The sequence below is a fragment of the Gymnogyps californianus genome, chromosome 1 (genome assembly GCF_018139145.2).
Source record: "Gymnogyps californianus isolate 813 chromosome 1, ASM1813914v2, whole genome shotgun sequence".
NCBI lineage: Eukaryota > Metazoa > Chordata > Aves > Accipitriformes > Cathartidae > Gymnogyps > Gymnogyps californianus.
The window spans coordinates 95282576-95298540 of NC_059471.1; the positions used below are offsets into that span (position 1 = coordinate 95282576).

The 15965-nt window shown below is 36.2% G+C and overlaps 1 protein-coding gene across 7 annotated transcripts in view; it reads right to left on the bottom strand.

Moving 5' to 3' along the window:
• CASK (calcium/calmodulin dependent serine protein kinase) overlaps nucleotides 1–15965 on the bottom strand; it is a 228485-nt gene that overhangs the window by 50703 nt on the left and 161817 nt on the right. For all 7 annotated transcript variants that reach the window (XM_050915214.1, XM_050915213.1, XM_050915211.1 and 4 more), the window contains one exon: nucleotides 14361–14482. In XM_050915214.1, the coding sequence (XP_050771171.1) occupies nucleotides 14361–14482 (122 nt within the window). The remainder of the gene's footprint in view (nucleotides 1–14360; nucleotides 14483–15965) is intronic.

Consider the following 15965-nt stretch of genomic DNA (forward strand, 5'->3'; position numbering starts at 1 on the left):
CTGGTAAGAGGAGCAAAGATTATACTATGCATTAATGCACCAGAACTGGTGAAGCAGTCCTGCCTTCTTTGCAATCTTTGAAAAAAGACTGTTTTGCAATACTTTTCAAATATTTCTGCACTTAAACAATAGCTATAGCAGAAGCAATTTAGAAGAAGGAATTTACAGCTCCATAATTCATCTCTGAAAGCACTGAAATTTAGTGGTTTCATTTAGACACATTAAGAAGAACATTTGTTCCCTTAGACACAAGAATCCAACACACCTTTACACAAATGTTTTACAAAATGTTTAAGAAAACTCTGAATGAAACCTGTTCGCACATCATAGATTAAAGTAAACATTAATGACAATTACAGCCAGGCTTTATACACTCCTGTAGTGCAGAACACATTACTATGTGCAGTTAGCTACACAATTTTAATCACAGAAAACCAGCCTGTTTACAATGCGGTTGTCTTTCAGCAGCCCTGCAACTCTAAGTCCTTCAGGGACCATACCAAAGGTGGTTTCTTGTGGAACAAAATGAACCGGTTCATTCTTCACTGTCCTCAACAGAATGCTTTTCTATGTAATACCAACAGACTTTCAGCAGGGCAAAATCTGTATGTGCCCTAATGATGGGCTTTCTTTTTGCTGGGACACTCTATTTTCAAGCAAATAACTGCTTGAAATATAATGCTTGAATAACCCCAGTAGCCCAACCTCCAACAATTTCACTCAGCAATAAGCATAAACATAAAAATTAAAAATTTCTAATAATTAAAAAAACCCCAAACAACTGTTGTAAAACACCACAGCAATTGTAATCTTTGGAATTTCCAGACTTTTGAATACTTTGCATCACAGTCTCACTCCTCAGTACCAGTTCTTCTGTGTTTGCTACACAGAAAATTAAAATTATGAGCTTGCTCTAGAAAAGCTCAACAGTCACAACTGATACATTAACAAAACGTGATATAACAAACATAAATTGACATTATAGCTAATTAACAGAATAGTACTGCTTCTTAAAAAGACAAGTTTTGCTTTAAATTTTGCATGCTAGAACACAAATGCTATGAAAAGAATACCCACAACAAGTCAAGTAGTGTCACTATCAGTTGACCAGCTTTCGTAGGAGTCCAGACTTTTTGTCTTCTGCCTGTATAAAGGGAACTCGTTTCTTCTGATATTGAAAAGCAGACAGCCCAAAGCCTAATCCACAATCAGGCAGGCGAGACAAAACAACAAACTCTTCTTTTCTGACTAGTTTTTCAGATGTGTAGAAATTCCTTTTTAACCATTTCCTGTAAGAGGAGTCAGAATACTGTCCGAACACAACCCCCATTCAATGTCACACTGAAAAATTTAGATACATCACAACTAGCAGAAATTTAGCCTCACTGTCTGGTCTAATCTTGAATGTAAACAAAGTTAGATCACACAGTGAAATCAGTAAGTATTTTATCTGTCCAAAATCTGGAAGTTTCTGTGATGTAAACGAGAAACTTTTGTTAAAACAAGAACTACTGAACTGCTAGAGCATAAACCCGCATGATCTTTCAACACAAATACACATTTTGTGAGGATTCAGTTAGAATTCAGACAGACAGATACTGGGTTGCCAACCTCAAATATTAAATCCCCAAATTGAAACATGTAAAAATAATCATTAAAACATGTCCTTATATATTTGACTTTTGCTTTCTGAACAATATAACCATATGCAACATAGTGATATTAGAGGACTGTTTTTTATCACTTTTAGGTTTTTGTACCATCTAAAAATTCTCCGGTGGAGGTGCTGCCCCTTGCACAGCAACATTTACTGACAAACAGGCTTGTTACTCTGTTACCTTTCACAGCTCCCTATCGTGCGTGGTACTCCGTTTACCCCAGAGGATTCATGTACTGCAAGTCTGAAAGAAATCCATGACCTACTGAATGAAATAATATTCACAAGCAGTAATATCAAAGAAGCTCTAAAATTAAAGAGCAAATTAGATAATTGATAGATCACTTCATTCTTTCTTCTGCCAGTTCTGTTTCATGTCTCCTTTTCCATGCAAAATGTTACAACCTTCCCATGGGTGCCTCTTTCCTTGGGATTCTATGCCCTCAAGGAAACACATCCCTGAAGGTAACAATTCCTACTGGAAAACACACTGAGTAACAAGGTCACAGTCAGCAGGGGCTTTATCTTCAACTTTGTTTAAAGACAGTTTGTTCTTCTAAACCCTCTGTTTTTCACTGTTAAGGACTGTGCCTGAAGCTCCCTGTCATCATTTTAGCATTAGTGACCTAACATTCATTTCCCAGCATAACTGTACAGCACACGTTACAGTCCCATCCCGTATGAAAGTCCGAAGCATATTTAAGACTCTACTTTGTGACCTCTAGAGCATTACAGGTTACAGCTCTCCACAGCTTCAAGCTTTCTTCTGTGTGATACACTTATTGTAGAATAGGAGTGTGATCAACCTTTGCATTCAAGTTCCTTACACAGCGAAATGCTGTGCTATTGAACAGTGAACAAAACTACTTCAATAGAAGGTTTCAGGAAGTAGTTTATCAGCTAAAATGACGATTCCCTGACACAGTGTTCACAGAACAAGACAGTCTGAAGCAGTACATTAATTCTGTCTGAACAGACAAGTGTTTGCTTCTGTCATGCCACAGAACTGACAGCTGTCATCACTGCAGCTTGTTACTTCAGGCACTCAGACTTTCAGTAACCCTGACAGAGGTTATGTTAATTTGAAATATTCAATTTCTTTCTACATATTCACATTCATGCAACACATAAATTATCTTTTATGTAAAAAAACTCTTATAGTAGCAAAGAGAACCCCGAATTTCACTTTAATTTTGATTATTTATGTGATAGAACTGAAATACACATATTAATTTTTAGAGGAACTTTTACGTGCAAAATTTAAGCCAACTGTAATTTGTTTTTAGAAGTCATCTGTATTCTTACATATTCATAATGTGTCACTTGTAGAACAGAGTTACACTTGCTGCTACCTGTGTCAGAAATGAACATAAACCCAGATTTTCTTATGCCTTTACTAAAACAACAGGTAAGAAAAAATGATGCCAGGTAAATTCAATCAACTCTATGGAATTTCAGCTTTTACTCCAAGCTGCCTCCCTTTTTTTGGGACCATTCCACATTTGGGCTTCTTCGCTTGTTTTACTTTAAATCAAGAACTTAACTTTTGAGGGGAAGAAGAGAGAAGAGGAAACCAACCAAACTGGGCAAAACATTTTTCTCTGTGTATTAGTTCAATTCCCACTGCACACAATTGGCAAACAATTGTCTTCTAGAGAGTAAGAATGACAAATTTCATTGTATTGCATACACAAAACATGAAATTCTGACCACACAAAACTGACATACCAATGAAGCTAAATGCCAACTGGAAAACGTTTAATACATGTTAGCAGGTTGTTAATGACCACATTTCTGATGCATGCAGAGGATACTACATGTTTCTTATTGGTCAATGCCTTACTACTGGAGAAGGAGGAAATATATTAACTGATCTACTTCAAGAACTGCTAGAATAAAATTCCTTGACCCTTCAGTGCGCTATACATGACAACAAACACCGCCTGTCAGATGTGGTCCTACTGCGTTGCCAGAACAGCATCTTAGTAAAGCACAAACTATCAAGGTTCATTCTACTGAGGATGAATATAAATTAAAGGACAGAAGGTGACAGATATGGTATCTGTTTTATTAAGGTGGAACCCTGAAATGATCGTAGGCTTCCTTTCAGAGAGAAAACATATCCCTCCAACCCCTAAGAAGTCCACAGCCAAAGGACTGTGTATGCACTGCCTTCGTAGTAATTCAAGGGGTAAAAAGGAACCAAGAAAGAAATCCTCCTCATTGCCTTCACAGAGTCTGTCTATTGGTAGCAATTTGGTTACATGACAGTTGGAAGGAAAGCACACAGCCCTTTGCCAGTGTTGGCAATAGGCAAATATGCCAAGTGGCATTACATACATTACTGCTCAATATTTTATTATCTAAATCTTGCATTGACATATTTTGTATGCTTGGAAACACCAGGGGAACTAGAAGGTTAAGGCATAGAACACTAAAAAGGTTTTCCATTCTGTTATGTAGCTAAATGGGATATCTGTTGTGTCTATCTTTTGATCAAAACTTAAAAAAGTGAAAATGTATCCAAGTTTAAATTCTCTCAATAGGTTACAATCCTGTAGCAAAACTGCAGGCAGTCATGAACTGTGGGAAAATCACACAAAGCTGAAACTAAGACTGTACAGATCTGTGCAGCTCCATACACTAAATCCACTGTGCTTACATATGTGGGTGTAACCATTTTTCAGCTGTAGTTCTTATACTGCTAGTTTGGACAAGCAGCAATTTTAGCTTTTAAAATGATAAAGGAAATATTTCTACTTATGCATATTACATGGCACATTGCTTTTTACAGTCTTCATGGAACATTAAATATTTTCACAGTTTGTTCTAAATCAATCTTTGATCTAATTTTATTTTTTAAACTGATATAGTTAAAAGCAGATTCAAAGACACACTTATGCTTATACTGGTTCAGACCACATAGTCAAGTGTCAAGATGTTCACTAATATCTGACTTGTATGTTCTATATCTTTGCAAGGGGCTAACTTTTTACCTTCAGCATACATGAGCTATGAACAAATTTTAGCTCTATTGTAGAATGTTTTCCTTTTTAGCAGAAACTACCGTGTGCTATAGACTTACTCTGTAAATTCAATGCCTTCACACTTCAGAAGTAAAAGAGCTGAGGAAAGGACCATATTCTTACAAAATATAGTGCAGGGTGTGTGCGGTTTTTTTCCACAACTGCCCTTTTAAATTGTGCCTCTTGATTTGCGTCATATTTACCAAGAAGTTTTTTTTTTTTTTTTAATTGTGTGACGGAAGTACTGATAATAAACAGTAATGCTACTCCTCAAAATCACACAAGACATTATTTTCTTCTATTTAATTTCAGGTGCCCATAAATGCCTCATTCATGTATAATGAATCCAGACTCCAGTACCTGACAGCATTATATTTCACTATAAAATAGGACTCTAACCTAGTAATTTGTCTCATATTTTAAGAAAAACCCATATTAATACTCATCATAAAAATTCTATTGACTGTAGAAGCTGCAGTTCTCAACAAGTGATAGCAGATGTTAAAAGATATGCCAGACAGTACATGTACATAGCTTGCCAAAGAGGAAGAGCTTACAATTCAGCAAAATTCTATATCATATGCAATACGTGTAGGTAAACATGTTCTCTCAAATTGGAAAGTGTGGTAAGCAAAGCCTGGGATTGAATAATCTTAAATAAATACATGCTACACTTTAAAATCATAGTGACAAAACAAAAATGATTTAGATTTAAGTAGACTAAGATGTTTTCCCACCTCCTCAAAGGAGGTGAGAACTCTTCAATTTCTGCTGCCATGAGCTGACTGCAGGTATCCAGGGTACCCTTCAGTCCTCCACTATACACTGCAAGACATCTTCAGTATGCCATCTAATCTTTTTCTATTTCAGGAACTCTCTGCCACAAGTCCCTCCAGCCATTTTTTGGGGGGGTCTCAACTCCATTCCTATGTCATAAACTGGATTTTTCTCTGTTAGCTTTGCAAACGTTTTAACTTCTTTTGGAAAGATGAAAAAACTAAAACTAGGATGAGATAAAGGTACTGCTTTGCACATAGCAGTACCAAGAAAACTAGCACAGCTGTCAGAAAATCAACACAATGAAATTCAATGGTCCCAATAAAAAACCCCCACTCTCATTCTGGAACATACCAGTAGTACTGTTGTGAAAGACGTGGGCTTAGATCATTATTTCACAAGGTACTTTAACATATTTGTAATTTCAAGGACACAAAAATCCCATTATTTCAATAACATAGTCACTTAATTTTTTTTGCTACATCAGATATCTAATTGAAGCTGATCTTAACAAAAACAAGGCAAACCACCTTTTAAAGATGACACCAAGCAGCTGATGAGATAAAAGTAAGCATAAAAGACATTGAGGTGCTGGAGCATGTCCAAAGAAGAGCAGCAAAGCTGGTGAAGGGTCTAGAGCACAAGTCTTATGAGGAGCTGCTGAGGGAACTGGGGTTGTTTAGCCTGGAGAAAAGCAGGCTCAGGGGAGACCTTATTGCTGTCTACAACTATCTGAAAGGAGGTTGTAGCGAGGTGGGTGTCAGTCTCTTCTCCTAAGTAACAAGTGATAGAACAAGAGGAAATGGCCTCAAGTTGCACCAGGGGAGGTTTGGATTGGATATTAGGAAAAATTTCTTCACTGAAAGGGTTGTCAAGCATTGGAACAGGCTGCCCAGGGAAGTGGGTGAGTCACCATCCCTGGAGGTATTTAAAAGACGTGTAGACATGGCGCTTAGGGACATGGTTTAGTGGTGGACTTGGCAGTGTTAGGTTAACGGTTGGACTTGATGATCTTAAAGGTCTTTTCCAACCTAAATGATTCTATCATTCTATAAGTACCAGGGAAAACTAAACCCTCAACACAGGAAGGGCTATAAAAAGAGTTATGTTACATGGACAACACCTCGATACACCCCACAGAATAACCTTTGCCCCCATCTTGCCCCCCCTTCCAATATGGACTAATGACCTATAGCAGGAGCTACAGACTCAGGTTAAGCCTAAATAGGCTTCATTCCCAATTCTGTCAGTTGAAGTAACTCTTCAGGGTTAGATCACCATCTTGAAGAAAAGGATGCTAATGACCACAAACCTCATTTCAGGGGGATATAGAATCCATATAAAACTAGTTAAATCCACTGATTACAGTGGGTTGGCAAAGAACACAGCTTCTCACCTGCTTTGTGACATTGAGCACGTCTTGCACCAGGAGGTGCTAATGTTGGAGTTACAACCATTTTTGTTCCTCCCTATCCATGTAAATTTTTTGTAATGATATACTGAGAATAAAAATATACTGCAATGAGCTCATTAGTACAAAGAACAGTCAACATGTACCAGCCAACTAGTTGAACAACTGGAAGTAGGAGGCAGTGAGGCCTGACTGACTTCAAAGATAGAAGCATAGCTTACTGGGCTGTTACTATATTGCCTTTGGGTATTTTAATGTAAACTAAGTGTAGACTGAAATATCATTCTGAAGAAAGCTCCCAGCACCAACAAAGCAGAAGTATTATTCAAGATTTGTGGACTGTATCCCAGGTGCTGTAGCATTTCTTTATTTTTGTCATTTCTCAGAGTAAGTCCCAAGCTCCTGGAGAAACAATAAATCTGAGAATCTGAAGTTTTATAAGGAAAACAACCCCAAACAGGTAGCCCTTCTGGTTAAAAAGGAACTGAAACTAAGTTGAACTAGACTCAACATAAAAAGAAGAGAAAAAAACGTGGAAAGTAAAATATGAAAATGACCCTCTTTACCTCAAAACAATATCAGTGAAGTTAATTAACTGTTCTGCAAGTGCCAGGAATACAATTCTAGAGTTCTTTGACAGATCAGGGCCCAGTAACATAAAAATACACTGTAATCAAGGGAATTTTTAATTGCACATACTAAAAAAAATAGTCTATGGATTTATGCTTTTGGAGTAAGATATGTTGGTGCACACAGACACACACATTTGCACGGACACTCACAATGACACACCATTGACACAGGGAAGACGACGTTAGGCCAAGAGGAATGGGCTAAACAGTACAATTCTCATTTAAAGTACATACTTTATTAAGCTGAATTTCACCTGATGATTCACCACATCAGTACTATGCTTATAAATACTCAGAAATGACAGAACATTAGTTAGAAAGAAAACAGGTTAAGTGCAACAAAGCAACTATCACAGTGTCATGCAATCTGACCCAGAATTTTGCATCGTTGGAAAGTGGTGGATACACAAATTTCTCAAAAATGAATCTTAATCAATACAAAAGTTACTGTTAGCTCTTATTTGTATTAGTCTTGTGTTTAAGAGACCCAATCATATATCAGTATTATATAAGATATTATAAAAACATGGAACAAAAATGGTTTTTGCTCAGAAGACTAAATATAAGACAAATTCTCTGTATAAATTTGTAAGACAGAGAAACAGGAAGAACAAGAAAACAATGAGATGATGCTGACTAGCACAGTGATCTACCTATCCCAGGAACATAGAAAATGAAATGCAAAGATATGAAGGAAGTTGAAAATGGAAGGTATTTTAGAGAATGATTATGAAATAATGCAGAAGAAATTCTAGAACAGCCTCTGCTTTTAATGTTCTTTCAGATATGGCCTTCCAGAGAAGTTACCTTTCAGAGAAAAAGTATACTGCACTGGTGATGATGATCCAGCCCACCTGCTGAAGGAATTCTTCAAACAGTTCTCCCTAAGGTTTGGTCATTGTTCCTTCTACACTACTTGGGAAAGGAGTATCCATTGCAGTATGAGAGACAGTCCCTCCCACGCCCTGGGGCTGAGCATGCTGCCTCTGCTGGACTGGGATAAAAGCCAAATTTGATTCCCCAAATAGCAAGGTGCTTTCCTGCCAACATAGTTTCTTTTTCTTTTTTTTAACAAATATTTTCCATTTGCTTTTGTCTTACAAACATATCAATTAAAGGATAATTAAAAATAGGAAAACAAGGTATTTTAAAAATGAGAAAGGATTATTTCACATAAGCATAACACGTTCTGAGGGAGTTTAGCAAGACATCTAGCACACATACACTTTCTGATCTGTTTTTGCAAAAGAGACGCATTCATGTTTCACTAAAACATGTTCCACTTATTAGTTTTAACATAATCAGTATTCAAGAGGGTAAGGACCAATGTTGATCCAAAAAACTTGAACCACACTATGTGATTAACATAGAAAGCCATTCTTATTCAAATAAAAACATAGAAAAATTAGATGATTCATGAAAATATTTAAGCTTTTTATACACAGCTGCTGGTTTAATTTTCTTTTCTATATCATATAATATTCCACCAGTCTATTTATGATTTTAAAAAAAAGGAAGAAGGAAATGAAAGCATCCTGAAAATAGAAATCAAAATGTCTCTTGCTTTGTTTTTTTCCAAAGTATGTAATAGAATAGTTAAAATTAATACACTTTGCTCAGAAAAGAGTAAATCAGGGATAAATGTATGATGAGTTTAAAACATTTTCAAATAGAGAACTATAGTATCAGCCATGGCTGGACACTGCTGAATAACTGCTACTTTTACAAAAGACGTTCAAATTTACTGTGCCAACGTCGAACGTTGGGAGGGTAAACAGAACAAACCAAAACAAATCCAGTAGAAAGCTTTAGCCAGCCATGTAAGAGGCTAAACTGAGGTCCCAACAACATTCATTCTAGCAAAAGAGAAAATATGTTTCCTTAAAAGTCTGGACTTCAGGACCAAATCTGTTTGGATGACTGAGTTCAAAAGAAATACTAAGGGAACTGTGAAGTGTGCACAGATGCATGTTCCTTTGAAACATTACCATTAGCAGCAAAGGATAACAGACATAAAAGCGAGATTCTCTTGAAAAATCAGTATGCCTTAAATATATGCACTGTGAATATAAATTAAACTCTAAAGGGAAGAAGTGGCCACACATATAGATAAGATACACATAGTTACTCCAAATTTTATTTAATCTCATTTAGTTAAAACCATACTTGTGTAATATGTTACGCCAGCAAAAGGTAAAATAAATTTTCTTAAAAGTTCATAACGCTTCTATCGCAGACACACTTGCAGAAATAACAACACTTACCTTAACGATTCCATCTATGAAAATAATGTAACAAACTTCTTAAATTAACAGCCAAAAGATATCAGCCTAGAGAACTATCGGACTTGGGACAGACAGACGCAGACAAAGCCAGTAGCATAGAGAGGCCCCAGTCACACAAAAGCTGATATTGTTCTCCTGCTGAGCGAAAATCTCACTTGTAAATCGAACGACATCTGCATTCAGAATCACCCACTGAAAGCGTCCCTGGAGAGGTGACCAAACTACTTGACTCAACAGGAGAGTGATTTCTCTTGTCTCCTTCAATGTAGGCAGCTGCATAAAATAGCAGCTTCTGGTTTTACTTTTTAGCAAACCTTGCTTCCTTTGATGCATCGATACAGATGAAACATAATGTGTAAAGTTCTTCCCCATTCGGCACAGCCTTGAAGCCCAGTATACTTTTCGAAACAAATAATCATTAAAGTAAAATCTTTTGTCATGATACAGAAAATAGCCAAACACTAATGCCTCCAGAATTAGTAACCTCTTCACATTTATTTCCAACTTCTCTATCAGTACTGCTGACACAAGACAGCAATGCCTCCCACGATCTCTTTCATGAAAGTCAATTAAAAAAAAATAAAATCTTAATTCAAGCATTTGATAAGGCTTCTAAAAATCTGTCAGTGGTAATAAAAAGCTATTTCACTACTTAAATTTAACTCTGTTTTTCCATAAAGTTATTTATATCCTTTACTTAACTTTATTACATTCTTTATGATCTAAATTGGATACCAGAATGAAACAATCTATAAAGCTTTATATAGGCATAAACCCAGACAGTTCTAAGTCACACACAGGAATGTCCTACAGCATTCACCAGAATTTTGCTCATCACATTTCTAACAGAAGCGAGAAAAAAAAAAAAAATCTGTCCAACCCAAAGTTACTCTTTTACTTTACAATAAAGATCAATTATTAAACAATAGAATTTTTTTTTAGGTAGTGAATATTTCTAAATGGTTGTTTCTAGAAGGCCCTTTTCTTTACTCTCTCCAGTAAATGAAATTAAGTTTTTAATAATGAATTGTGTAACTTTTGTAACAATTCCAAAAAAGCCACTCAATACAACAGAGGGATTCTGTAAAATTATGAAAAAATCTCACAATGAAACTATTCAATAAGCCCACATCAGGATATGCTGGTGTATTGTAGGATTTGGCCCAGAGTGAATATAAGTTACTTTGTAAGTAGTTGGCACCTTTTCCCCCCCTTGTTTTGAACAGCTTTGGCACCCAAGTGGAAGAGAGTCTTAAGATAGCTATCTAAACAAACATACATAAATGAATCAATTAAAAACAATCGATGGGATGATAGGAACCCTGCCTTCTATGGCCTTCAGAAGTGCCAATCTTCATAACATCTAAGTTAATGAATTACTGAGAAAGACGACTTCTATTTTGTGATCTATAATACCTGAAAAAACCAACATGTGGGTAACTTGCACTCTTAACACAAAGGTTGTCCTTTCTTTTTTTTTGCTTTCAGAAAAAGAGTTAGTTCAGAAGCAAAAGAAGGTACTTCAGCAGCAGGAGTGATCTATCATCATGTGCCTAATCTAAAAATAAGGATAACTCTTGAGAAAGAGTAGGAACATGAGAACAAATTTAACTGTGGAAAAAGGCCAAGGAAGAGGAACAGTAGTTTTAATGCAATGTGAGAGCCACAACTTCACAACAGATTAGAAAATTCCTACTTAGTGGAATATAATGCTTTACAGGTGACTTGTTCTGGTGGCTTCATTAACCCCAAATACTCTGAGAGGAATAAACAGTTTCCCCAACAGAACTTCATCCAAGTACAACTGATGATTTTTTCAGAGTTCTGAGAGAAACTGGAATAGTATCAATGCATAAACAGAAATCAATCTCCCACATTCAAGTTACTGAAATGAAAAAGCTACCCTTTCAAATAATACTGTCTGTAACTTGCTTCTGTCTTTCAAATACGTATTTCATGACATTGCAATCTTTTAGAATTTTATTTTGTATTATTGTAATCAAAGTATCTTTGGGAAGATTCTATCATCCCCCTTCCACATAGCATAATAAAACAAAAATGCTTTTTGATAGTGTTTTGTTCTCACAAATATGTTATTATAGTGTGCATTTAAATGTATCCCTTTCTGTCTAAGAGAATGATCATGACTTTTAAGTAAAAGAATGGCAAAATGGTATGAATTCACTGCAGTTTTTTCTTGTTTAAAAGGCTACAGCAGACCATTACAGAACTAATAGATCATTAGTGAAGTACTATGAACCAGACTGGTACTGTAAAGAACAAAAAAAAGTAAAAGCATTGCAGAGGCGTGAGTTAATGTCCAGTAGACCTGTCATACAGCAAAACACTTAAAACTAAGGCCATCTGATTTACCAAAGCCCAAGAAGTTATATGACAACATAATAATGGTTAATAAATATCTAAAACCTTTCTGCATGAGTGACACAAGTGTTTTGGTTCTTATTATTACACTCATGTTATTCTCTTCCTGTCCAGATTTTTATTTCTCATTCATATTATCTGATCACCTTTCTATACTGCAGCACGCAATATAAAAAGACAGAGCATTTTAAGCATCTGGAGCACAAGCTAGATAAACTTACACTGGGATAAAAAGATTCATATTTTAATGCAAATTGCAAGATGAGTTGTTGGAGATGCAACTCAGGAAAGTCATGAGCTCCTAATCCCTTCTTCCTGCATGCTTCATATAATTTTATCCAATGACTGTTTAATGTAAAATGCATAAACAGTTATCAAGAACAAAGATTAGAACCGTAGAGTCTTGTGCCAGAGCAACGCCTTCATCACTTAACAGCTAACTATCGCTGGTTCCTCGAGTCATACAGGCAGCTATGTTGTGGGGAAGCTTTACCAGAAAGCTTATGTTCCCATACAGGCTAATTCAGAACCCTGCAGCTGGGTTTTTGAGCATTTTGATTTGATTCAGGAGTGCATTTTTGAAATGAATCTTCTAATTATGCCCACCTACCGTTCTTTGGTTTTCATTGTACAGTGTTACCAGAGCATATTTACTCTCGAATGACACTAAAATAGAAGATGCTGTTCACCTACCAGTGGTTATTCAGTCCATAGTCCACTAGCAGTATAGCTAGTAAAAAGTAAAAGCCCTCAAAATACACAGAATTGTTGACACTGGGTCCTCAGTGTCAACTGCTTTGCTTTATAGGTCTGCTATTGTTATGTTGGAGTACTTGCTAATGTGGACATAGCCTATGCCTCTGTGGATTTGGTTCCATGGTGACTTTTTTTCTCAGTGGAATGTGTAGATTGCTTCAGAAAAAGTTTGTCTTGCCAGAAAGCAAGTCTTCTGTCTTCAACATGAAGTATCCATATATCCCAGAAAAAAATCAGGGAAAGGTTTTTCTGCTTCTTTTTGACTTTTATTTTAGACTCCAATACTGTGTAGACACAGAAATCAATGACAGCATGATATGCTTTTGAATTTGTCCTTCAATGAGGGTCTTGGCACTCAATGTGAGGGATGGAGTGTAAGCCTGCAGTGATGCCGAAGGTCCCTGTTTTTGCAGAGAGTTGAAGTTCAGCAAATACTTCTACCTCAAAACTATATGTATGTTTTCCCAAATTCACATAATTTTGGAGAAGGTACAATGTATATGCTTGTTAGGCCTGCTTGGTTAAAAAACTATTGGGAAATATAAACAGGATTTCTGCATGTGACAAGATAACAGGGAACTTTGAAAACAGGAAGTTCTCAAGGCACAGAAAGATAAGTAGCGTGCAAGCATTTTTCTCTCAAACACCAGACTACTTGCTTTTCAAACTAATTTTTGCAAAATAGAGTACTTTAGTTTTCTGGAAGAAAATAAATAAATAAATCTATGAACCATCTGATATCACAGTCGACCTGTACATGTAGCCAGACAGTGAACTATGCTTACAGATAGGCAGTGAAGAAACAGGAACCAGATCCTGATTATGCCTACCAGGAGGCACTAACCTGTATCTTCCAGCTTTGTCATTTTTGCTCACTTTCTTGTGGAACCCCCACTGCTGTCTTATGGAGTAATAGCTCCCATGAACCACAGAATAACACAGATTTAAATTACCGAGCCTATTACATACTGTGTTCAAGTATAGGACAGAAACAAGCATACCTAGGTGTTTCACACAAAAAATGTTATACTTACAAGAATATCCATAGAACTGGTCCAAGATTATTACATTACTTAAAAATAATTAAAAAAAGAACGAATCTGTACAGTTATACAGTTACAATTCACATTTAAAATAAAAAATAAAATCCAGCCCTTATCAAAACAAAAAAGCCTATTCTGATGAAGTATTTTAAAGCAAAGCTATTAATTCAAATCAAGTCATTAACCACTTACATATTCTAAAATATTCTGTATGTATAGTCCTAAAATGTATTTTTGTGTAAAGTGCTAGTTGATTGTAATATTCCACACCTAAATAAATTCATTTTGGTATGAAACAAAAAAAGAGAATATATTCGGGATAAAACAAAATATTATCCAATGAACAACAGATACAGAAATGCATTCAAATTGTTTATCACAGAAAACTTACATCTAGTAGTGTGTGAAGATGCTGATCCTGGAAAACACTGTGAAGAAAATCTAAGTCTTTTTCGCTGCAGTCTGTAAGCGCATGAATTTCTTCCAGGCTGTCCAGCACCTGTGAGACTGCTCCTATGGGGCAATAAACAGGAAAAAACCAGAAAAAATAAAAATCAATAAAGCAAAGACTCACGGTAAACTGAACTTTGGAAACTTTCACTTCATCTGCTACAACTGGAACAGGAACTTTAAAAAGCTGGAGTTTTTACAGAACCTCACTGAATAAACTTTACGTATATCAACAGTGCCCATATATAGGGTAGTTATACATAAAGCTGGTTTTATTAAGCTTAGCTTTGTTCTATTTTAGACTGGTTTCCAACGATGTCTTACGAAGTTACTTGGATTATCTGCCCAACTGCCTGTCCTCACCATTCTCACCCTAACCTTCTCTTTTTTCACTTTTTGAACTGCTGGCCAATTTCAAATACATATTCCAAATCAGTAAAAATTTCAAAGAACCAATGCTCTCACAAATTCTTTTAAAATCAGCATCTGGATAGAGGAGGGAAGAGAGAGAAAGACCTGACTGCTGTGTCCTCCAGAGGAGGAAAAATGCTGTAACTGAGCTCCAGTTTTTGTTCTGTTTGTTCTGCTTGCCTGGTTATCTCAGACCCAGTTATAGCATTTGCTGCCTTTTGACCAGTGGATTGTTTTGGGTCATAGGAAGATGGGGATGATTTTTATATGGTGTAAGGGTGAAAAGAGAAGCTAGGGATATGGGGACAAAAAGGAGAAACAGGAGGCATTATGGAAGGTGGAAGTCCATGAGCAGAGTTGAACTCACAGCAGGGGAGGATACAGAACCACAACACAAATCCATAGTAAACCAGCCCATATTGGTTCCTTGTGGAACAACTTGTTTTAAAAATCAGGTATCAGTGGTGGCTGCCACTTGTGTGCATTACTGGAATGCTAACTTTGGCTTATCTAAACACCCACAGCCCATGTCTTCAGTTTTTCCACAGTGGTATAAGCATCTGGAAAGATGGTAGCATATCCAGTGTTAGTCTGCAAAAATGCTGGTGTCTGACAGTGAACTGCTGAATGCTTTTTCATAAATGAATTCTTAATGCTGGATACAGAATTCTACACATTCTATATTTCACTAATTTCTCCTTAATATGTTTATTCTGTTTACTTATTAATTCACCAGTGTCCTTTTGTCAAGCTAGATAATATCTAAAAAATTGCCATAGTTTTTGTAATTCCATCCTCCACAGTATGAACAATTCTTACTAGCCTTCCTTAACTCACCCTTTGGCATTTTCAGACTGTAATAAAAAAAAAAAAAAAAAAACAACCCCCTCTTAACCACACAAGGAAACAAGTTAAATTCACTTATTTCTCTGAAAACCTTGAAAAACTGGAATAAACAACAAAATACACAAAAACTACTATACAAGACTTGTGACCTCATGGCTTAGAAGGACAAATAAGTTACAAGTCTAGAAACTCTTGCATCACATTTAGTACAAATCTCAACCTAGGATTCTCCTCGCAGTTCCTCGTACACCAAGGTTAAGAACCACAGTACTCCCCTCACAACTCATGG